General features: G+C 31.7%; 2 protein-coding genes across 6 annotated transcripts; both read right to left on the bottom strand.

Annotated features, from left to right (window-relative positions):
- Positions 1-3,038: 3,038 nt before the first annotated feature.
- Positions 3,039-15,728, bottom strand: LOC139813235 (odorant receptor 4-like). 5 transcript variants are annotated; one of them, XM_071778610.1, is made up of 11 exons: positions 11,214-12,213; positions 10,544-11,104; positions 10,004-10,410; positions 9,357-9,456; positions 8,904-9,005; positions 8,670-8,828; positions 5,755-6,668; positions 4,541-5,645; positions 3,904-4,001; positions 3,154-3,255; positions 3,039-3,076 (listed from the first exon to the last, which is right to left on the bottom strand). In XM_071778610.1, the coding sequence occupies exons 2-7, from the start codon at positions 10,835-10,837 to the stop codon at positions 6,603-6,605; spliced, it is 1,128 nt and encodes a 375-aa protein (XP_071634711.1). In that variant the 5' UTR covers positions 10,838-11,104; positions 11,214-12,213; the 3' UTR covers positions 3,039-3,076; positions 3,154-3,255; positions 3,904-4,001; positions 4,541-5,645; positions 5,755-6,602. The 5 variants fall into 5 exon arrangements, with proteins under 5 accessions (XP_071634711.1, XP_071634710.1, XP_071634714.1 ...); XM_071778609.1 differs by having other exon boundaries at positions 3,904-4,022; XM_071778613.1 differs by having other exon boundaries at positions 3,904-4,022; positions 9,357-9,475; positions 11,214-12,212.
- A 1,240-nt stretch (positions 15,729-16,968) lies between these two features.
- On the bottom strand, positions 16,969-23,202 carry LOC139813237 (odorant receptor 4-like). The gene is made up of 6 exons (XM_071778614.1): positions 21,308-23,202; positions 20,769-21,175; positions 20,128-20,227; positions 19,380-19,481; positions 19,153-19,311; positions 16,969-17,154 (listed from the first exon to the last, which is right to left on the bottom strand). The coding sequence occupies exons 1-6, from the start codon at positions 21,599-21,601 to the stop codon at positions 17,089-17,091; spliced, it is 1,128 nt and encodes a 375-aa protein (XP_071634715.1). The 5' UTR covers positions 21,602-23,202; the 3' UTR covers positions 16,969-17,088.
- Positions 23,203-26,588: the final 3,386 nt, after the last annotated feature.

Genomic DNA, 26,588 nt, shown 5'->3' on the forward strand with positions numbered 1-26,588 from the left:
ATTTCAGTATGATTTTCTGAAGATATGTTTCCAGAGTATTTATGGATATTTTAGTAGGTATTATAAGAAAATTACCTGCTAACATTATCATTTGTCTATTATAGTATACGTATCTTATTGTTTGAATATGATAAGATTATGATTTAGCGATTATTTTTGTCGTAGTAATTTATCACCGAATAATATACCGGAAGAAATAAATATCTTAAGTAACACATGTTTCATTAAAAGGATATCCAACAGTTTTAGAGATAAATTTCTCGCTCACGCAATGTATATGTTGTAATTTAAAGAAAAGAAAGGACTTAAGAATAGGAAAGTGTTCTATATAATATGGAAATTTAAGTTTTTAGTATGATTTTTCGAAGATATGTTTCTAGGGTATTTATACATATTTTAGTAGGTATCATAAGAAAAGTACCTGCTAACATTATCATTTGTCTATTATACTATACGTAGTCTTTTATCGCCATTATAAATATTATGCAGTAAAGGGTTCGAACTTATCGATTTTCGACGCGTATTAGCATTTTTTTATTATACGCTACGTAGTATAATTTCACCGAAGAATATTACCGGCGAAAAGAAATAAGTACTCATGTAAGAAGTAACACATGTTTCACTAAAATAATATGCAACAGTTTTAGAGATAAATTTCTCGCTCACGCAATGTATGTTGTAATTTAAAGAAAAGAAAGGACTTAAGAATAGGAAAGTGTTTTATAATATGGAAATAGGTGAAATATACGGTGAAATATACTATAATAAAGACAGCAATCCCCTATGGTGATAATATCATAAGAGGAAATATTTGAAAATAAATGAAACTTCACTAAGAGACGAAATCAAGTACGTAACACAAAACTCATAACGTAAGCAGATTGAAATGAAATGTGTTCTTACTATAAGGGTCGTCCAAATGAAACATTTTGGATTGCTGTGTCGTGAATAGTAGCGCAACGAAATTTCATACGTCTATAACTCAAGAACTGCTTGAGCTACAGCGCTGTATTTTGGCACACAAGTAAAGTAGGTAGTACAACACTTTTTATAAAAATTCTAACAGTGTTTTAGATTCTAACCCTTGAAGGCTAAATGGTATATGACTATATATATATGGACTTCGAACATGGACCTTTGATCACAAAATGTCTATATACATGTCTATATACATGTCTGTTTAATAGTGTTTAAAAGTAATAAGGCTGAATTTTTTCCTCAACAACTAGTAACACTAAAAACGAGACTGCAGTAGATCGAGAGCTACATTCATACTCTACCTTCAATTAAAATTTCAATTTGATGGTTGCGTTCGGGAAGCGCGCTATTAGCGCTATTGCATCATTTTATTTTTATCGCTCATCAGGTGTAAAACAAGGATAGAATAAGCAAATAGCACTAATAGCGTCTTCCCGAACGCACCAGATGATATTAATACATGTGATTCTACAATTATTTGTATAACTGTATGTTTGGGTGACGCGTCACGAAAATGGAATATAAGGAAATCGAGCAACGTTATGCGACCGAATTCTGTGACAAAAACTCCAGAACAATGCGATGGGAACATTTAAGAAGTTGAAACAGACTTACAGAGATCAAGTTCTATCCCGGGCACAAGGCATTTTTAGATGGCGGTGAATTTATGAAGATAAATCCGTTCTGGATCACCAATGACATAAACAATTTGGTGATTTAAATTTAATTTAATTGATCACCAATCATTCTTACTGTCAACTTTTTAAATGTTTCTGTCATGTTATCCTGAAATTTGACATAGAATTTGTTGTGTCAAATTTAACACAATTTGTGTCGCATAACGCTGCTCGATTTTCTTGTGTTCCATTTTCGTGATGCATCACCCAAACATACAGTTATATAAATGGTTATAGAATCACATGTATTAATGTTATGAAATAAAAATTTTAACTGAACGTAGAGTATGAATGTAGCTCTCGATATAGTGCAGTCTCGTTTTTACAGTGTTACTAGTTGTTAAGGAAAAAATTTAGTCTTATTACTTTTTAAACAGACCACGTAAGTTCTAACTTCCGCAAAGTTTGAAATATCAGGCTAAATTTTATAAAATAAATAGGAACATTTGAATTTCCAAAACCAACATCGAGTTGACATTGCGCCGATCTTTTATTTTATTATTTTTGTTATGTAGTTAATGTAGTATATAATTTTACATTAAATATTTAACATTTTTTAACAAGTTTTTTGACATATTAAAGTAACATTTTTTTTATGTGAATACTTTTTTACGTGTATACTTGACGCCTTTTTTTATCTTTTTTAAAAGGTAATTTTTTTTACTGATAGATAAATGGAGGGACATATGGTTACCTATCGGGAATGCATCACATATATCGCTTTATGCTTTACGTATCACATTATCACATAGCACATTTTATGCATATCACTGGCGATAAATATACACATATCAAACTTATTGCGACCGGAGTAAAGTATCCATCGCAGAATCGTAAAACATATGATATCATTTTCGTAGAATCGTTTTTGAGCACTGAAAATTTTTAAATTCATCCATTTACCTCTGCTACATGTGTGTACAGTTTCATGAAAATCAGAATTTTTGGATTCGCGAGGTTCTCTTGTTGGTTAGATGGTCACACATGCATATAAATAGAAATAGAGGTAGACAAACAGCAAAGAAAGAGAAATGAAGAATAAGTAGATTCAATCGCAAATTTATCCATATGTTTCTAATGTACAATTAAAGACTTTTTTTTTATTATTTTACAGTTTTAATAATAAATAATAATAAAAAAATGATATGATGAATAGAAAACTTGTAAAAATGTGGAATTGTGTGTGATAATGCCAAATAATTAATATTAATGATATGTTTATAGTAATTTTTAATCATATTTTTCAAACAATTTGGTCTCACCGCTGAAAAGTAATTAAGAGATAGTGCGGGCATGAGACAAGGAATCGCAATCTTTATTGGTTTTTGACTCCGCATTATAATAATTTGCAGACACTTCCATAGTTCAATAAAATGATTGTTTTCCAGCATATATAAAGCTGTTTCTGCGATGTTTTTGCTCTGGGAAAAAGTAATATATATTTTCTATAAAATAAAATTAACTGTAATATAACAAATTTAAATGATAAGTAATTCACCATATGCGTCAAATATTCTGCTGGCCAACAATACATAAAGACTTCCGATAAAGCTGTTATAGCCATTCCGAGACCTTGGAGTATTATAGCTATAGGCTGATTCTATTTAAAAGAAATTTAATATATACATGATATGTATTTATTTCTTGCGCTTTGATACTAAAATTCTTGGATTTAATCAAAATTATTTATATATAATAAGTAAATGAAGAATATAATAATATGATAATTATGTACTGCATATAGGGCATTCCAGATTAAATCGACGCGTTTTTTTTTTTTTTTTGAAAAATTGCTTCGGGAAAATTTGAAAAAATGCACAAAAATCCTATGCTACATATAAAATAATGTTCAAGCAACAGCCTACAGTGGACTAACGTCTGCTTCTAATTTTTTTGAATTTTTTTTTCGAAAAAAGCTTGAAAAAAATAGAAGTGAACGCCAGCCCACTCTGGGTCAAGGCTTAAAAATTTTGATATCTGACATACGATTTTTGAGTCTTTTCAGATTTTTAAATTGTGGCCAACAATACGTTTGTTTTAAAAATTCTAAGTAAATCAAATTTATTTAAAAAAAAATATGTATCTCAAAAAATTGGAGTGCATTTTAGAGTTGGAACAATAACATAAAAAATCGCGGACTAAATCCGAGAAATCAAGTGTCAGACCCTGATCGATGTGGACTTATCTATAAATTCTGAGGGAAAATTATTAATACTAGATTTTTATAATATATGTTACGTATACTTACTGTGATAAACAAAAGAAAGAAGTATCATGCTAACCGTGCTACAACATACAGTTGTTAATACGAAAGGACGAGCAGCAATTGCAACTTCTTCAGTGTATCTGAATAAATGCGCATCAAACCTATTTAAATTTTTTAAAATTAAATTATTTGGCGCCCAAGCTTTTTTGTTAATAAGACACAAATTGAAGTCTTTGTAATGATCGAAAGCCAGATAAAGGTTTATCTTTGAAAATTATATAAAAACAAAATATCTTTATTTCAAAATTATTTATAATATAAAAGTCCGACGCAACGATGATCAAAGCATAGAACCAAAGGTGCAGCTGTACACACGGCATCAGAAATGCCTTTACGCCCATATTTACTGCCAGTACTGAAAAGCTACAGTTTACGTTACGTACACTATAGATTTTTAGTACTGGCAGTGAATATAGGTATAAAGGTATTTCTGATGCCATGTGTACATATATGGCATATGTACGTACATATATGTATATGCACATGAATAATGCCGAATTTCTTTGGTGGGCCGGATAATAAAACTTCACGGAGGTCGAATCCGGCCTGCGAGCCGCGTAGAGGCTGTGATTCCCTAAATTAGATTATTCCCGTATAAGACAAGGATTGTGATACGTACTTGAGTAATTCTTGATGTTTTTTAATACATTTGAACAACTGATAGGCATTTGTAACTTTCTCCAGTTCTTCAGTTAATATCTCAAATCTTGCCGTTGCAAACCAGAGCAGTAGAGCCATAAAAACATTCGTACATAATTGTCCTGTTACTAGTGTTTCGGCTGCAGATTGTTGTATATACATTATTATTGTTTTTAGTGGTTCATGAAACACATCAAATGGATATTCGGCTAATGTTGGAAATGACTGTTGCGTTAGAAAAGGCAATGCAAGCGTGATGAACAAAATGAAGCAGTAAGTAAACAAAGATCCACCATGGAACACGATACATTTGTCAACGACATGTTGAATCACAATTTCTTCATACGGTTTCATCAAGCCGCTAAAATGTACCATTTCAAAAGTAACATTCTACAAATAATTACTTAAAAATAATTGTTACTGATATAGAGGGTATGGCAATAAAATTATAAAAGTTTTAAATTAATCTTGATGTAATTTGCACGCGGATTTTTAAATTTTGAACAAATAAATGTTAATCACCTGTATATGATGGTGATTAACCATATAGAAAAAGAAATTAAAACTCCCGTGAATAGAGCTGCTTGTCATAACAATTAGTTGTACTAGGATATCAGGTTTGTCAAGATGATTTGTGATAGTGTATATCAACGGTGCCACTAGGCCTATCTGTATAATTATGCTCAAACAGAGGTGCAGTTTCACACAGAACAACTTAAACTGCGTCGCATCTTGTGGTTGAGGCCAACACCAAGCTGAGAACAAACTTAACTTTACGAGCGAGATTACTTCCTCTAGCATCACCTTTCTTCGCATGACTGCTTTGTACTACGTATGTTAACGTATTGCAAGTCGATAATATGGAAAATAAAATGTACCAGCTCTTTCGCGAGTTGCTACATAATAAATGATCCACGTATTTGCTTCAATTTCACGCTGAAAGGGTGTAGCAAAGGGGTGTTACCGTAAGAGAACGTATGTTTCTGCGTTTTTCCACATGGCATGGGTACACATATCATGAAGTATGTATGTGAGAGACGGTTCGCTTCGCGTGTTTGAATTCAATAACCGATAACGTTTTCTCTCTGCAAAAGAATTAGAAAATGCACGCATAGTAAGATTTCAGTGTGATTTCCTGAAGATATGTTTCCAGCGTATTTATACATATTTTAATAGGTATCATAAGAAAAATACCTGCCAACAGTATCATTTGCCCATTATCGTATACGTAGTCTTTTATTGTTTTTGCCATCATAAATATTGTGCGGTAAAAAGTTACGAACTTATCGACTTTCAACGCGTAGTAGCATTTTTCAGTGTACGGTACGCAGTAATTTAATCGAGGAATATTCCGGCGAAAAGAAATAAGTATTCATGTAGGAAGTAACACATGTTTCACTGAAATGATGTATAACAGTTTTAGAAATGAATTTCACGCTCACGCAACATTCGTACGTTGTAATTTTGAGAAGAAAGGAAGGATTTAATAATTTATATATAGAAAAAGGTTCTACAATACGGAAATAGGTGGAACGGTGCAACAACCTATAATAAACACAGCACCTCCTAAGGGAATAATATTGAATATCGATAATATCAATAATATTACTAGAATTAATGTGTTATATTAATTTAAAATGCAAATTGCGTGCACGATTAACATGGATAACATCATATTATACGACAAAGGCTGCATTCCGATATTTACTGTCAGTACTGAAAATCTATAGCATACGTGACGTAAATTATAGAAAAATATAAATTTTCAGTATTGAGACAGTAAATATCGGAATGCAGCCAATGTTCCGCGATCGCTATATTTTATTGATTAGTGTTGTGATTAGTAAATATTAAATACTGCATGAGTCTTATGAAAAATTAGCACACCTAATGGGAATTAATAAATATAATACTGCGACAAAATAATTCTAACTAAATTTATATTATTTTCAAATCAAACCAATAGTTTGCTGGAACAACCGTTATATAATATTTTAATAACTAATCAATAAATTAACTATTTTAACATCCTAAGTTTACTGTTAATTTTTATCATCGTCCATCATTACTCGAAGTGTTGTGAAATAGGAGAGGATAGTCGAAAGATACTGTAACATACAATAAAGTAAGTTTTTTTTTATAATAAATAAAAATGTATTTGCAATTATTCTTTACGCATTTTAAAGTAATAATAATATAAAATACATATATTTATTACATTAACCATCTGTTAATATAATCTTCAATAAATAATTAGGTGAATTATTAGGTATACAGGAAATAATTAGGTGGATTAATAATAATGAACAAAATAATTAGTAAGCCAAATTAATAAATAACCACAGTATTCTGACTTTTTTATAGCGATGAAAAGATAACGTGTTAATTTAAAAAATAATATTTATTACGAAATGATAATAAGATGTTCTTAGAATTTTATTAAAAAATATTTATATTAAATCTATTACTTAATTATTATAATCTTTAATATATATTATGTTATAGGGGAAATTCTCCAAATATATGAACCGGTCGGATAATATAGACTACCGTTTCTTTTGAAAACATACTGTAGCTAACAAAGTGAAACTAACTGCAGATAATATTTCGTACCGCCGCGCCGCGCCGCCATCCCGTCAGTCGGTAGCAGCAAAGTTGCTCACGCGCACGTGTCAGTGCGCGAACATTTTGTGATTTTGTTCACACTCGATGTAAATTTATAGCGAATTCGGTTGGACGCACCAGTGCGCATTTAGTGCACATTGTACACTAATTTAATCTTTGATAATTAAAGTAAAATGCAAATATTTTGACTGATGAAATGTCCAATACATATTTTACCAAATAGTACAATAAAGAATATTAAGGATTTCTTGACTTAATCCGTTTATATTTACATTTATATATATATATATTATAATATATATATATATATTTGATTTGTGTACGACGGCTTAATGTGCACTGAGTGCGCACTGACTGGTGCGTCCAATTGAATTCGCTATTATAACTTTCAATACAAACAAATATTATTATTTCATGTTAGCATTGTTTTATATGACTGCAATAAGGTTACATAATATGATTTCAGTATTAGTTCACATTAAAAACTGTTATAGTTAAGATTACTGTTTGTTAATTGGACTCTGGTCTATATTAAAATCAGGTGGTCCATATTACAATACCTGTTCTCAAATTTTGAACTTTATTCGATATTTGAGAAAAAAATACGTTTTTGTTTGGTTTTTTGTTTCTTTGTAAAAAAATTTAATGTTTTTGTGTTATTTAACAGTTATAAGACTGTTTAAAATAAACAAAGCTGATGATTATATAGTTTTTAATAAAAATTTATTTAAAAAAAACTTTAGGGTGAGAATATTTAGGAATTTCCCTTATTATAAATATACGTATATCTCGAAAAATGTTCGAGATATATCGAGGAAACAACAAATCGGTCTGCATTAATATATTCTCATATGTGGGGTGGTTCCACCCCTTAGAATCGTTTTTGAACCGCAAATGAAAATTCTTAAATTCATCTATTAATTTCTGCTACATGTGTGTAAAGTTTCACGAAAATCAGAATTTTCAGATTCGCGAGGTTTCCTGGTTAGATAGATGGACACGCATGCACAAATGGAAATAGAGATAGACTAGAGGCCCTCTAGGGAGAGACTGGCCAAAGATGAACTGTTTCTGTCTCCATTTGCATTCAAACCGATAATAAGAAAGACGGAAGTATTAATATGGAAGTGTAGAGAGAAAGATATCTGCAATCTTATTTCCTGTTTGCATGCAAATGGAGACAGAAATAGTTCATTTTTGGACAGTCTCTCTCTATAGAGGATCTCTAGAGGTAGACAAATGGCAAAGAAAGGGAAATGAAGAGTAAGTAGGTTCATTCGCCTATTTATTCATATGTCTCTAATGTACAAAGATCTTGTTTACTATTTTATAGTTTAAATAATAAATAATAATAAAAAAAGATATGATTAATAGAAAACTTGTAAAAATGTGGAATTGTGTGTGATAATGCCAAATAATTAATATGAATAATATGTCAGCAATCTTTAATCAATTTTTTCAATCAATTTGAAACTTGATCTCACCGCTGTAAAGTAATTAAGAGATAGTGCGGGCATAAGACAAGGAATGGCAATCTTTATTGGTTTTTGACTCCGCATTATAATAATTTGCAGACACTTCCATAGTTCAATGAAATGATTGTTTTCAAGCATATTGAACGCTGCTTCTGCGACATTGTTGTTCTGGGAAAAAGTAATATATATTTTCTAAAATAAAATTAACTGTAATATAATAAATTTAAATGATGAGTAATTTACCATATGTATCAAATATTCTGCTGGCCAACAATACATAAAGACTTCCGATAAACCTGCTGCAACCATTGCGAGACCTTGGAGTATTATAGCTATAGGTTGATTCTATTTAAAAGAAATTTAATATACATGATATGTATTTATTTTTTGCGCTTTGATACTAAAACTCTTGGATTTAATCAAAATCATTTATATATAATAAATAAATAAAAAATACAAGGATATGATAATTATGTACTGCGTATACATAATATCGGAGATTTACTTAATATAATACACATATTTATTTACAATTAAATGTTTTTATTTAAATTAAGTACAAATATTTAATACTAGATAAATATGTGTATTATATTAAGTAAATAAGCTCTTGGCAACAATCTAAATAAATATTATTTTTATCTAAATATTTTTTTCTCAGTGTAGATTTTTATAATATATGTTACATATACTTACTGTGATAAACTCAAGAAAGACACATATTAAGCTAACCGTGCTACAATATACAGTGGTTAATGCGAAAGGACGAGCAGCAATTACAACTTCTTCAGCGTATCTGAATAAATGCATCAAAACTACTTAAATTGTTAAAATTAAATTATATAGGGATCTCCGATCTTTTTTGTTAATAAGACACACATTGAAGTCTTTGTAAGGATCGAGAACCAGATAAGGTTTATCTTTGAAAATTATATAAAAACAAAATATCTTTATTTCAAAAGTCTTTTATAATATAAAATTCAGACGCAACGATGACCAAACTATAGAACCAAAGACACAACTGTACACACGGTGTCAGAAATCCCTTTTTTATCTATATTTATTGCCCCCCACCCCCCAGTGAACGTTACGTACACTATAGATTTTCAGTACTGACAGTGAATATAGGTATAAAGGCATTTCTGACGCCTGTACATATGTATATTACAAACTACATATACGCATATGTATATTCATATACATATATATGTATATGTATAATGCCGACATTCTTTGGCGGGCCGGATAAAACTTCACGGGGGTCGAATCCGGCCTGCGACCCGTAGAAATTGAGTTCCCTAAACTAGATTATTTTTGTACAAGACAAGGATTGTGATACGTACTTGAGTAATTCCTGATGTTCTTTAATGCACTTGAACAACTGATAGGCATTTGTAATTTTTCCCAGTTCTTCAGTTAATATCTCAAATCTTGCCGTTGCAAACCAGAGCAGTAGAGCCATGAAAGGATTAATACATAATTGTCCTGCTACTACTATTCCGGCTGCAGATTGGTGTATATAAATTATTGTTTTTAGTGGTTCATGAGACACATCAAATGGATATTCGGTTAATGTTGGAAATGACTGTTGCGTTAGAAAAGGCAATGTAATCGTTAAGAACGTAACCATGTAGTAAATAAATATAGATCCACCATGGTACACTACACATTTGTCAATGTGTCGTTGAACTACAATTTCTTCATGAGGTTTCATCAAGCCGCTAAAATGTACCATTTCGAAAGTAACATTCTGCAAATAATTACTTGACATATTTGTTATTGATATACAGGATATATCTAGTAATAAAATTCTAAATCTTGAATTAATCTTCAATTAATTTGCATGCGGATTTTTAAATTTTAAACAAATATATGTTAATTACCTGTATATGATGGTGATTAACTGTGTAAAAAATGAAGTTAAGACTGGTGTGAATAAGACCGCTTGTTAGAGGAATTAGTTGTACAAAGAATTCAGGTTTGTCAAGATGAATTGTGATAGTGTATATTACCGATGATGCGAAAGCTATCTCTAGAATTATGTTCAAGCAGTGATATAGTTTCATACAGAGCATCTTAAACAGTGTCGCATCTTGTGGCAGGGGCCAACACCAAATTGGGAACAAACTTAACTTTACGACCGAGATCACTTCCTCTAGCATCACCTTTCTTCGCATGACTGCTTTGTGCTACGTATGCTAACGTATTGCAAGTCGATAATATGGAAAATAAAATGTACCAGCTCTTTCGCGAGTTGCTACATAATAAATGATCCACGTATTTGCTTCAATTTCACGCTGAAAGGGTGTAGCAAAGGGGTGTTACCGTAAGAGAACGTATATTCCTACGTTTTTCTATATGGCATGGGTATACATATCATGAAGTATATATGTGAGAGACGGTTCGCTTCGCGTGTTTGAATTCAATAACGTAACGTTTTCTCCCTGCAAAAGAATTAGAAAATGCACGCATAGTAAGATTTCAGTGTGATTTCCTGAAGATATGTTTCCAGCGTATTTATACATATTTTAGTAGGTATCATAAGAAAAATACCTGCCAACAGTATCATTTGTCCATTATCGTATACGTAGTCTTTTATTGTGTTTGCTATCATAAATATTGTGCGGTAAAGGGTTACGAACTTATCGACTTTCAATGCGTAGTAGCATTTTTCATTGTACACTACGTAGTAATTTACGTAGAGAATAATACATGCTAACATTTTTGCGTTTTTCCGTATGGCATGGGTATACATATCATGAAGTATGTATGTGAGAGACGGATCGCATTGCGTGTTTGAATTCAATAAGCGGTAACGTTTTTTTCTCTCTGCAAAAGAATTAGAAAATGCCCGCATAGTAAGATTTCAGTATGATTTCCTGAAGATATGTTTCCAGCGTATTTATACATATTTTAATAGGTATCATAAGAGAAATACCTGCTAACAGTATCATTTGTCTATTATCGTATACGTAGTCTTTTATTGTGTGTGCCATCATAAATATTGTGCGGTAAGGGGTTCGAACTTATCGACTTTCAACGCGTAGTAGCATTTTTCATTGTACGGTACGCAGTAATTTAATCGAGGAATATTCCGGCGAAAAGAAATAAGTATTCATGTAGGAAGTAACACATGTTTCACTGAAATGATGTATAACAGTTTTAGAAATGAATTTCACGCTCACGCAACATTCGTACGTTGTAATTTTGAGAAGAGAGGAAGGATTTAATAATTTATATATAGAAAAAGGTTCTAGAATACGGAAATAGGTGGAACGGTGCAACAACCTATAATAAACACAGCAACCCCCTATGGGAATAATATTATGGAAGAAAATGTTTGAAAATATAAAGAAAACTTCGCTAAGAGACTGCATGAATTCAGGTATATAACACATAACTCATAATGTAAGCAGATTGAAATGTAGTGAGTTCTTACTGTATGATCAGTTGCTGTGTCGTGAGTCATGAATAGTAGCATCATTGGGGATAGGACACCTACCTAAATATAGCACGGGTGACTTTTCATGCAAATGCTTCGGAAATAAAGGTGTAACGGTATTTTATTGCATTTGAAATTTCACGCTCAAATCAATACTAATACATTACTGTAAGTTTAACATTATCGCGGCATTTACCTATTTTGATACACAGCCTTCTTTCTATTAACTCTTGTTTCTATTTTTGAAAAAGATCACTATGTAGTTTACACTAAATATATTCTCAATTATTTTTTATTATTTTGATTATTTCTATTTGTAATTTTGTGACACTCAGTTTTGGCAGTAATGTGAATGAAACAATTAAAACTATACTAGCTATCGCGAAAAATGAGCAACAATTTCTCAAATCGTATAAGTATAGATATCAAGAGACATGGTAGTGTCTTACTAACTGATTAAGACTTTGTGTCAATTGTTTAATCGGGTCCTTCTTTAATTGTTTGTACGTTGATCCGTCGTCGAGTATATTAGTCATGCTATTAATGTAATCGTTTCTGTCCATGATTACTGTCTGTCCTTTATCAGCTCTCGTGACCTTTATCAGCTGTCCTTTATCAGCTCTTCTTCAAACGACTTCATTTGTGTTTTAATATCCTTAATCGATGTACTCTATAACACTCCCCGGAAAATTCTACCCCTATTTTATATACTTTTGGTAAAAATTCGGTCGAATAGTTTAAGAGTGTATAAAGAACATACATACATACATACATACATACATACATACATACAGACATTCTATTTTATATATATATAGATATATATGTAGGTCTAGAGGTATGTTCCGGGACTGTTTACGTTTTTTGAAATGTACAGTCCTGGAATATAACGCATATATATGTAATCAGATTCAAAAAATTGTCCCGAAACGTGCCGTAGGACATGAATTTTTTCCAGGACAGTCCTGGAAACTGCCAAATGTCCTGGAATATACCGATGTAAAAAATAAAAGTCCCGGAACATACTTCTGGACCTACATATATATATATATGTATATATATCAATGTTTTACTATTATTACAATATTAAAATAACATACCAGGTATATGTAAAAGATTAAGAATTGTTTATAAGATAGCTTTGTTAGAAGATATATACAATCAAACTCAAACACCTTTTATTTTCTGTTTTTATACTATTCGCCCTTTTTTATATTATATAGTTTCCGCTCACTTTATATTTGTGTGACTACCTAACTACACGAAATGAAAAAGCATAGATAAGTTGTAACGTAAATGGAAATAGTGAGGAACGCTAGAAGAGAGGTGGCAAAAAGAAAAAATAACGGATAAAGAATAAGTGGGTTTAACTGAATTTGAATTTTATCCGTATGTTTTTAAAAATAATATAAAAAATGAGATATGTAATTATACATACATGTAGAACAGGTTGAACTAAATAGAAAAGTTTTTTACTGTTTTATAAGTTTTTCAATAATCGATGAGAAATTAATTAATAAAAAATTGCGAATCAGTTTGCGTTTGTGCGATTCGACGAGAAGAGGCACCTTAGCGTAGTTGCTTGGTGTGCGGCGAGGCGTTGCATTGGTAGGAGCGCTCTATAATCAACAATGGTTATAGGAGTCTAGCATTACGCACTCTTCGCACATAGCCATTGTAGTTTATTGTAGAGCGCTCCTACCAATACAATGCCTCGCCACGTGCCAAGCAACCGTCATCGCTGGACTGCCTATTCTCATCGAATCGCACGAACGCACAATAATTCGCGAATCTTTATTAATTACTTTCTCATTAATTATTGCGAAACTCACAGAACAATGAAAAACTTTTCTATTCAGTTTAACTTTATTTATCTGCTAAGCTAAGGAAAGGTGACACGGTAATTACTGGACATCCTGTATATTGATAAATTTTGTAAAGATATATAAATATAGAATAATGTGTAATGACGCCAAGTAATTAATATAATATATTGATAGTCATTAATCAATTTTTTTTAACCAATTTGAAACTTGATCTTACCGATGTAAAGTAATTGAGAGATAACGTGGGCAGAAAGCAAGGTATTGAAATCTTTATTGGCTTTTGACTTCTCATTATAATAATTTGCAGACATTTCTATATCTCAGTTAAATTTATTAAATGATTGTTTTCGAGAATATTGAATGCTGGTTGTGCAACGTTTTGGGACTGGAAAAAGTAATAAACATAAAAAAATGAAATTAATTATAATAGAACAAATTTAAATGATAAAAATAATATACCATAAAAATCAAATGGTCTGCTGCCCAAGTATACATAAATATTTCTGTTATACATGCTAGAGGCATTGCCATAAACTGAAGTATCATTAATATAGGTTGTTTCTATTTAAATAAATTAATATACATACAATATTATTTCCATATTGACATTCTTACATTACAATTTTCTGATGCAATCAATATTATTTTTATTCTTATAAGTAATGAAGGATATAACGATACGATGATATATGTATATTGTATACGTAATATCCATGATTTTACGTATCCTTGATTTTTTTATGTGTATTTGATGATTGTGATATTTATATATTTGTGCATAAAATTAGTAGAAAATAGACGAATACTAGAGTTGTATAATACGTGTTACATCATGCACTTACCGTAACGAGCACGAGAAAAGTTGATATTATGCTAGTCATGCTACAACATATAGATGTAAATGCAAAAGGACGAGCAACAAGAGCAACTTCCGTTGCATACCTAAATCCATAACGCGTCAAAATTTATGTAAATTATAATTTTTTTTAACTAGATCATTCTCATATACAGTAAGAGTTGCAATATTTACTCGAGTAATTCTTGATGTTTTTTAATACATTTGTACAATTGACGGATATTTGTAGCTTTTCCCAGCTTCTCACTCAGTATTTCAAATTTTGCCGATGCAAACCAGAGCAATAGAGCCATAAAAACATTCGTACATAGTTGTCCTGTTACCAGTATTGAGGCCACAGATTGATGTATATAGATTATTGTAAATAGCGGTTGATAAGACACATCAAATGGATATTCTGCTAATAGTGGAAATGGCTGTTGCGTTAGAAAAGGCAATGCGATCTGTACGAACGTAATGAAGTAAAAAATAAATATAGATCCACCATGGTACACCATACATTTATCAATGTATCGTTGAATCAAAACTTCTTCGTGTGGTTTCATTAAACCGCTAAAATGTACCATTTCGAAAGTAACATTCTATAATAAATATTTATCAAAAATAATTATTGACATAGAGAATATACATATATATAGTAATAAAACATGAGTCTTTAATTAATTTGTATGTTGATTTTCCAATGTTGTATAAAAATGTCATTTTTCTATAAATATTATAAATGTTATTTTTTAAATTATTTAAAACATTATTTTTCAATGTTATAGATAAATATTAATTACCTGTATGTGATGGTGATTAACCATGTGCAAAAAGAAGTTAAAACTGCCGTGAATAAGAGCGCTTGTTAGAACAGCAAGGTTTACTAAGATTTCAGGATCGTCAAAATGATTTGTGATAGTGTATATCAACGATAATGTTAAGGCCAACTTTATAATTATGCATAAACAGTGATGCAGTTTCACACAGAACAACTTAAACAGCGTCGCATCTTGTGGTTGAGGCCAACACCAAGCTGAGAACAAACTTAACTTTACGAGCGAGATTACTTCCTCTAGCATCACCTTTCTTCGCATGACTGCTTTGTACTACGTATGTTAACGTATTGCAAGTCGATAATATGGAAAATAAAATGTACCAGCTCTTTCGCGAGTTGCTACATAATAAATGATCCACGTATTTGCTTCAATTTCACGCTGAAAGGGTGTAGCAAAGGGGTGTTACCGTAAGAGAACGTATGTTTCTGCGTTTTTCCACATGGCATGGGTACACATATCATGAAGTATGTATGTGAGAGACGGTTCGCTTCGCGTGTTTGAATTCAATAACCGATAACGTTTTCTCTCTGCAAAAGAATTAGAAAATGCACGCATAGTAAGATTTCAGTGTGATTTCCTGAAGATATGTTTCCAGCGTATTTATACATATTTTAATAGGTATCATAAGAAAAATACCTGCCAACAGTATCATTTGCCCATTATCGTATACGTAGTCTTTTATTGTTTTTGCCATCATAAATATTGTGCGGTAAAAAGTTACGAACTTATCGACTTTCAACGCGTAGTAGCATTTTTCAGTGTACGGTACGCAGTAATTTAATCGAGGAATATTCCGGCGAAAAGAAATAAGTATTCATGTAGGAAGTAACACATGTTTCACTGAAATGATGTATAACAGTTTTAGAAATGAATTTCACGCTCACGCAACATTCGTACGTTGTAATTTTGAGAAGAGAAGAAGGATTTAATAATTTATATATAGAAAAAGGTTCTACAATACGGAAATAGGTGGAACGGTGCAACAACCTATAATAAACACAGCAACCTCCTATGGGAATAATATTGAATATCGATAATATCAATAATATTACTAGAATTAATGTGTTGTATTAATTTAAAATGCAAATTGCGTGCACGATTAACATGGATAACATCATATTATACGACAAAGGCTGCATTCCGATATTTACTGTCAGTACTGAAAATCTATAGCATACGTGACGTAAAATATAGAAAAATATAAATTTTCAGTATTGAGACAGTAAATATCGGAATGCAGCCAATGTTCCGCGATCGCTATATTTTATTGATTAGTGTTGTGATTAGTAAATATTAAATACTGCATGAGTCTTATGGAAAATTAGTACACCTAATGGGAATTAATAAATATAATACTGCGACAAAATAATTCTAACTAAATTTAATATTATTTTCAAATCAAACCAATAGTTTGCTGGAACAACCGTTATATAATATTTTAATAACTAATCAATAAATTAACTATTTTAACATACTAAGTTTACTGTTAATTTTTATCATCGTCCATCATTACTCGAAGTGTTGTGAAATAGGAGAGGATAGTCGAAAGATACTGTAACATACAATAAAGTAAGTTTTTTTTTATAATAAATAAAAATGTATTTGCAATTATTCTTTACGCATTTTAAAGTAATAATAATATAAAATACATATATTTATTACATTAACCATCTGTTAATATATCTTTAATAAATAATTAGGTAAATTATTAGGTATACAGGAAATAATTAGGTGGATTAATAATAATGAACGAAATAATTAGTAAGCCAAATTAATAAATAACCACAGTATTCTGATTTTTTTATAGCGATGAAAAGATAACGTGTTAATTTAAAAAATAATATTTATTACGAAATGATAATAAGATGTTCTTAGAATTTTATTAAAAAATATTTATATTAAATCTATTACTTAATTATTATAATTATTATAATTAATTATTATAATCTTTAATATATATTATGTTATAGGGGAAATTCTCCAAATATATGAACCAGTCGGATAATATAGACTACCGTTTCTTTTGAAAACATACTGTAGCTAACAAAGTGAAACTAATAACTGCAGATAATATTTCGTACCGCCGCGCCGCCATCCCGTCAGTCGGTAGCAGCAAAGTTGCTCACGCGCACGTGTCAGTGCGCGAAAATTTTGTGATTTTGTTCACACTCGATGTAATAGCGAATTCGGTTGGACGCACCAGTGCGCATTTAGTGCACATTGTACACTAATTTAATCTCTAATAATTGAAGTAAAATGCAAGTATTTTGACTGATGAAATGTCCAATACATATTTTACCAAATAGTACAATAAAGAATATTAAGGATTTCTTGACTTAATCCGTTTATATTAAATATACACTTTATACGTTGATTTGTGTACGACGGCTTAATGTGCACTGAGTGCGCACTGACTGGTGCGTCCAATATTGAATTCACTATTATAAATTTTCAATACAAACAAATATTATTATTTCATGTTAGCATTGTTTTATATGACTGCAATAAGGTTACATAATATGATTTCAGTATTAGTTCACATTAAAAACTGTTATAGTTAAGATTACTGTTTGTTAATTGGACTCTGGTCTATATTAAAATCAGGTGGTCCATATTACAATACCTGTTCTCAAATTTTGAACTTTATTCGATATTTGAGAAAAAATACGTTTTTGTTTAGTTTTTTGTTTCTTTGTAAAAAAAATTTAATGTTTTTGTGTTATTTAACAGTTATAAGACTGTTTAAAATAAACAAAGCTGATGATTATATAGTTTTTAATAAAAATTTATTTAAAAAGAAACTTTAGGGTGAGAATATTTAGGGAATTTCCTTTATTATAAATATACGTATATCTCGAAAAATGTTCGAGATATATCGAGGAAAACAACAAATCGGTCTGCATTAATATATTCTCATATGTGGGGTGGTTCCACCCCTTAGAATCGTTTTTGAACCGCAAATGAAAATTCTTAAATTCATCTATTAATTTCTGCTACATGTGTGTAAAGTTTCACGAAAATCAGAATTTTCAGATTCGCGAGGTTTCCTGGTTAGATAGATGGACACGCATGCACAAATGGAAATAGAGATAGACTAGAGGCCCTCTAGGGAGAGACTGGCCAAAGATGAACTGTTTCTGTCTCCATTTGCATTCAAACCGATAATAAGAAAGACGGAAGTATTAATATGGAAGTGTAGAGAGAAAGATATCTGCAATCTTATTTCCTGTTTGCATGCAAATGGAGACAGAAATAGTTCATTTTTGGACAGTCTCTCTCTATAGAGGATCTCTAGAGGTAGACAAATGGCAAAGAAAGGGAAATGAAGAGTAAGTAGGTTCATTCGCCTATTTAGTTATTCATATGTCTCTAATGTACAAAGATCTTGTTTATTATTTTATAGTTTAAATAATAAATAATAATAAAAAAAGATATGATTAATAGAAAACTTGTAAAAATGTGGAATTGTGTGTGATAATGCCAAATAATTAATATTAATGATATGTTTATAGTAATTTTTAATCATATTTTTCAAACAATTTGGTCTCACCGCTGAAAAGTAATTAAGAGATAGTGCGGGCATGAGACAAGGAATGGCAATCTTTATTGGTTTTTGACTCCGCATTATAATAATTTGCAGACACTTCCATAGTTCAATGAAATGATTGTTTTCGAGCAAATGGAACGCTGCGTCTGCGACATTGTTGTTCTGGGAAAAAATAATATATATTTTTTAAAATAAAATAATATAATAAATTTAAATAATGATTAATTTACCATATGTATCAAATATTCTGCTGGCCAACAATACATAAAGACTTCCGATAAACATGCTGCAACCAGTCCGAGACCTTGGAATATTATAGCTATAGGTTGATTCTATTTAAAATAAATTTAATATACATGATATGTATTTATTTCTTGCGCTTCGATACTAAAATTCTTGGATTTAATCAAAATTATTTATATATAATAAGTAAATGAAGAATATAATAATATGATAATTATGTACTGCATATAGGGCATTCCAGATTAAATCGACGCGTTTTTTTTTTTTTTTTGAAAAATTGCTTCGGGAAAATTTGAAAAAATGCACAAAAATCCTATGCTACATATAAAATAATGTTCAAGCAACAGCCTACAGTGGACTAACGTCTGCTTCTAATTTTTTTGAATTTTTTTTTCGAAAAAAGCTTGAAAAAAATAGAAGTGAACGCCAGCCCACTCTGGGTCAAGGCTTAAAAATTTTGATATCTGACATACGATTTTTGAGTCTTTTCAGATTTTTAAATTGTGGCCAACAATACGTTTGTTTTAAAAATTCTAAGTAAATCAAATTTATTTAAAAAAAAATATGTATCTCAAAAAATTGGAGTGCATTTTAGAGTTGGAACAATAACATAAAAAATCGCGGACTAAATCCGAGAAATCAAGTGTCAGACCCTGATCGATGTGGACTTATCTATAAATTCTGAGGGAAAATTATTAATACTAGATTTTTATAATATATGTTACGTATACTTACTGTGATAAACAAAAGAAAGAAGCATATCATGCTAACCGTGCTACAATATACAGTGGTTAATGCGAAAGGACGAGCAGCAATTACAACTTCTTCAGCGTATCTGAATAAATGCATCAAAACTACTTAAATTGTTAAAATTAAATTATATAGGAATCTCCGATTTTTTTTTGTTAATAAGACACACATTGAAGTCTTTGTAAGGATCGAGAACCAGATAAGGTTTATCTTTGAAAATTATATAAAAACAAAATATCTTTATTTCAAAATTCTTTTATAATATAAAATTCGGACGCAACGATGACCAAACTATAGAACCAAAGACACAACTGTACACACGGTGTCAGAAATCTCTTTTTTATCTATATTTATTGCCCCCCAGTGAACGTTACGTACACTATAGATTTTCAGTACTGACAGTGAATATAGGTATAAAGGCATTTCTGACGCCTGTACATATGTATATTACAAACTACATATACGCATACGTATATTCATATACATATATATGTATATGTATAATGCCGACATTCTTTGGCGGGCCGGATAAAACTTCACGGGAGTCGAATCCGGCTTGCGATCCGTAGAAATTGAGTTCCCTAAACTAGATTATTTTTGTACAAGACAAGGATTGTGATACGTACTTGAGTAATTCCTGATGTTCTTTAATGCACTTGAACAACTGATAGGTATTTGTAATTTTTCTCAGTTCTTCAGTTAATATCTCAAATCTTGCCGTTGCAAACCAGAGCAGTAGAGCCATGAAAGGATTAATACATAATTGTGCTGCTACTAATATTCCGGCTGCAGATTGGTGTATATAAATTATTGTTTTTAGTGGTTGATGAGACACATCAAATGGATATTCGGTTAATGTTGGAAATGACTGTTGCGTTAGAAAAGGCAATGTGATCGTTAAGAACGTAGCCATGTAGTAAATAAATATAGATCCACCATGGTACACCACACATTTGTCAATGTGTCGTTGAACTACAATTTCTTCATGAGGTTTCATCAAGCCGCTAAAATGTACCATTTCGAAAGTAACATTCTGCAAATAATTACTTGACATATTTGTTATTGATATACAGGATATATCTAGTAATAAAATTCTAAATCTTGAATTAATCTTCAATTAATTTGCATTCGGATTTTAAATTTTAAACAAATATATGTTAATTACCTGTATATGATGGTGATTAACTGTATAAAAAATGAAGTTAAGACTGGTGTGAATAAGACCGCTTGTTATAGGAATTAGTTGTACAAAGATTTCAGGATCGTCAAAATGATTTGTGATAGTGTATATCAACGATAATATGAAGGCCAACTTTATAATTATGCATAAACAGTGATGCAGTTTCACACAGAACAACTTAAACTGCGTCGCATCTTGTGGCTGAGGCCAAGACCATACTGGGAACAAACTTAACTTCACGACCGAGATTACTTCCTCTAGCATCACCTTTCTTCGCATGACTGCTTTGTGCTACGTATGTTAACGTATTGCAAGTCGATAATATGGAAAATAAAATGTACCAGCTCTTTCGCGAGTTGCTACATAATAAATGATCCACGTATTTGCTTCAATTTCACGCTGAAAGGGTGTAGCAAAGGGGTGTTGCCGTAAGAGAACGTATAATCCTGCGTTTTTCCATATAGTCCGGGAGCCCACCGCAAAAATTTGGGTCAATCGCTTTTATGACAGATTTTTACTCGAAACAGTGGGTAATGTACCGCACAATACTAATCGCTTGTCAGCCAAAGTCGTACCCCCTGCTTTATATCTTATAACAAATTGTTAACAAATGAAATTGTGCGAGGTACTTCACTCATTGCTTTTATGAAAATTTTCTGTTTCAATAGATAGGGGGCAATAAAATGGACCTTCCAATACCCGGCTGCCACCCCTCATCCCCTGCTTTAAGGGTGGCTGCTGATGTCCAATATGACAATATTGATTAACTAACCTACACCTATCACTTTTATGGACGAATGACATATCGTTGGAAAGCTCGTAAAATTTCCTTCAAAATAATACCCGGCTGCCGCACCTTCGCCCCTGTGGAGGTGAGGCTGCCGAGGTTTTAACTCGCTGCGCGAGTCCATTCGAAAACGCAGTTTGAAATGCGCGTTCTAGACAAGGACAGAGCGATGTGTTCCCATTTGTTCTCCAAATGTTATTATTCTCCTGAATGTCACATTGTTACAATGGCAGAGCAGGTAAGAATTTGTGTTGTTTATATATTTTTCGACATTCATTGAGTGTAGTAGTCAAAATGTATGATCTTATTATCGAGTCGAGTTTCAAGTTTGTTTTTCATCTTTTATGGAGTGTAAGGAAAGCGTAATTAGAATTTTCGAAAAGTTGTACTATCGAGTCGCATCTGTGTAATCATTTACGTAAATATGAATAACACAGTTATTGATCTGTAATTATCATAAGTAAAAGATCCTAAAAAATTTAGTTGTAGGCAAAGGATAGATGTCATGATTAACTGATTAGACATATTTATACTCACTTTGCCGTATGATTCTTAAGTGAGGGGTTACTTCAGCAAAGCTTTCGTGGAGGTGAAGAAATAAAGGTTTTTCGTAGTTTACTAATGTATTTATTTATATGTTACAAAATCATTGAGAAAAAGTATTAATTTACAATATGCTGTGTTGCATCAGATGTTAAAGTATATACGAGTAGCCAGCTTGCAGCTATCTCTTCATCTTGCGATTTGCGGTGCGGATTTGAACAATTATTATTGCACGATCATCGCGCGGATATAGTAAACAGTATAATCTTGCGCAGTATTAAACATTTACAATGTTTCTTAACAATGCTTTTATGATCATGCTTTACTTGTCAATAATATGTATAGCCATGTGAAACTTATTGAATGAAAAAAACAGCAATAACAGACATTTGCAAGAAGATGGAAAATTATTCATCGTAAAATTCGTCAGAGAACTCATCTCCCGAAAAATCTACATCAAAATCAATGTCGTCGGTTGTTTCCTTTTCTACAATTTCGTTAGTATCGTTCATCATTTTCTCTGAACTTGAATCATTTCTGGCATCTTCCTGCAAAATTTCTGTTATTGTCGAAGGTAAAGCGTCTAGAGCATTCTGGCGACAACACTAGTTTGAAACCAGAATGCTCATTAGACGCTTTACCTTCGACAATAACAGAAATTTTGCAGGAAGATGCCAGAAATGATTCAAGTTCAGAGAAAATGATGAACGATACTAACGAAATTGTAGAAAAGGAAACAACCGACGACATTGATTTTGATGTAGATTTTTCGGGAGATGAGTTCTCTGACGAATTTTACGATGAATAATTTCCATCTTCTTGCAAATGTCTGTTATTGCTGTTTTTTTCATTCAATAAGTTTCACATGGCTATACATATTATTGACAAGTAAAGCATGATCATAAAAGCATTGTTAAGAAACATTGTAAATGTTTAATACTGCGCAAGATTATACTGTTTACTATATCCGCGCGATGATCGTGCAATAATAATTGTTCAAATCCGCACCGCAAATCGCAAGATGAAGAGATAGCTGCAAGCTGGCTACTCGTATATACTTTAACATCTGATGCAACACAGCATATTGTAAATTAATACTTTTTCTCAATGATTTTGTAACATATAAATAAATACATTAGTAAACTACGAAAAACCTTTATTTCTTCACCTCCACGAAAGCTTTGCTGAAGTAACCCCTCACTTAAGAATCATACGGCAAAGTGAGTATAAATATGTCTAATCAGTTAATCATGACATCTATCCTTTGCCTACAACTAAATTTTTTAGGATCTTTTACTTATGATAATTACAGATCAATAACTGTGTTATTCATATTTACGTAAATGATTACACAGATGCGACTCGATAGTACAACTTTTCGAAAATTCTAATTACGCTTTCCTTACACTCCATAAAAGATGAAAAACAAACTTGAAACTCGACTCGATAATAAGATCATACATTTTGACTACTACACTCAATGAATGTCGAAAAATATATAAACAACACAAATTCTTACCTGCTCTGCCATTGTAACAATGTGACATTCAGGAGAATAATAACATTTGGAGAACAAATGGGAACACATCGCTCTGTCCTTGTCTAGAACGCGCATTTCAAACTGCGTTTTCGAATGGACTCGCGCAGCGAGTTAAAACCTCGGCAGCCTCACCTCCACAGGGGCGAAGGTGCGGCAGCCGGGTATTATTTTGAAGGAAATTTTACGAGCTTTCCAACGATATGTCATTCGTCCATAAAAGTGATAGGTGTAGGTTAGTTAATCAATATTGTCATATTGGACATCAGCAGCCACCCTTAAAGCAGGGGATGAGGGGTGGCAGCCGGGTATTGGAAGGTCCATTTTATTGCCCCCTATCTATTGAAACAGAAAATTTTCATAAAAGCAATGAGTGAAGTACCTCGCACAATTTCATTTGTTAACAATTTGTTATAAGATATAAAGCAGGGGGTACGACTTTGGCTGACAAGCGATTAGTATTGTGCGGTACATTACCCACTGTTTCGAGTAAAAATCTGTCATAAAAGCGATTGACCCAAATTTTTGCGGTGGGCTCCCGGACTAATATGGCATGAGTATACATATCATGAAGTATGTATGTGAGAGACGGTTCGCTTCGCGTGTTTGAATTCAATAACCGGTAACGTTTTCTCCCTGCAAAAGAATTAGAAAATGCACGCATAGTAAAATTTCAGTGTGGTTGCCTGAAGATATGTTTCCAGCGTATTTATACATATTTTAGTAGGTATCATAAGAAAAATACCTGCCAATAGTATCATTTGTCTTGTATCGTATACGTAGTTTTTATTGTGTGTGCCATCATAAATATTTTGCGGTAAAGGGTTCGAACTTATCGACTTTCAACGCGTAGTAGCATTTTTCATTGTACGGTACGCAGTAATTTAATCGAGGAATATTCCGGCGAAAAGAAATAAGTATTCATGTAGGAAGTAACACATGTTTCACTGAAATGATGTATAACAGTTTTAGAAATGAATTTCACGCTCACGCAACATTCGTACGTTGTAATTTTGAGAAGAGAAGAAGGATTTAATAATTTATATATAGAAAAAGGTTCTAGAATACGGAAATAGGTGGAACGGTGCAACAACCTATAATAAACACAGCAACCCCCTATGGGAATAATATTATGGAAGGAAATGGTTGAAAATATAAATAAAACTTCGCTAAGAGACTACATGAATTCAGGTACATAACACATAACTCATAATGTAAGCAGATTGAAATGTAGTGAGTTCTTACTGTAAGATCAGTTGCTGTGTCGTGAGTCATGAATAGTAGCATCATTGGGGATAGGATACCTACCTAAATATAGCACGGGTGACTTTTCATGCAAATGCTTCGGAAATAAAGGTGTAACGGTATTTTATTGCATTTGAAATTTCACGCTCAAATCAATACTAATACATTACTGTAAGTTTAACATTATCGCGGCATTTACCTATTTTGATACACAGCTTTCTTTCTATTAACTCTTGTTTCTATTTTTGAAAAGATCACTATGTAGTTTACACTAAATATCTTCTCAATTATTTTTTATTATTTTGATTATTTCTATTTGTAATTTTGTGACACTCAGTTTTGGCAGTAATGTGAATGAAACAATTAAAACTATACTAGCTATCGCGAAAAATGAGCAACAATTTCTCAAATCGTATAAGTATAGATATCAAGAGACATGGTAGTGTCTTACTAACTGATTAAGACTTTGTGTCAATTGTTTAATCGGGTCCTTCTTTAATTGTTTGTACGTTGATCCGTCGTCGAGTATATTAGTCATGCTATTAATGTAATCGTTTCTGTCCATGATTACTGTCTGTCCTTTATCGGCTCTCGTGACAAAGACATCGCTGTTATTTTAAAAAATGTTTTACAGTATTTAAACTCACTCAAAATGTGACGGTCAAAATAGTCCAAGTGTCTCGATTTTTTAAGGAAAACGCTCAGGGATTCCGCAATCGAATTCCGCACACCTGCACTAACTATTTTTTCCGGCAATTTATGGCAATTAGTTTCAAAGCTCTTCACCACATCGAGAGTAGTGCGCAGTCGATCTTTCTTATCGTTGTTCGTGATGGGTAAACCGAACTTATCTCCAAGACTCAAGAACCTCAAAACTTTTTCCGGAATAGATTTCCCGCTAATGTTAACGAGCCACTTTGTTCTGTCATTGTTAACAAAGGCACTGTATATGTTCTGTCTTCTGAACACTCTATTGAATTTGTTGATGGACAAATTTTATGTTTGAGATTGAAGTTAATAAGTTTGTGCTCGTTAACATCTAAGAAATCGTTTAGGATTCTCTCTAGTAAGAGGGAGCGTAACCAGTCGCTGATATACTCTGCTTTTGATTTTAAGTAAGATAAATGATAATTACTGTCTTTTATTTCAAGATT

The sequence above is a fragment of the Temnothorax longispinosus genome, chromosome 5, assembly GCF_030848805.1.
Source record: "Temnothorax longispinosus isolate EJ_2023e chromosome 5, Tlon_JGU_v1, whole genome shotgun sequence".
In the NCBI taxonomy this organism is placed as follows: domain Eukaryota; kingdom Metazoa; phylum Arthropoda; class Insecta; order Hymenoptera; family Formicidae; genus Temnothorax; species Temnothorax longispinosus.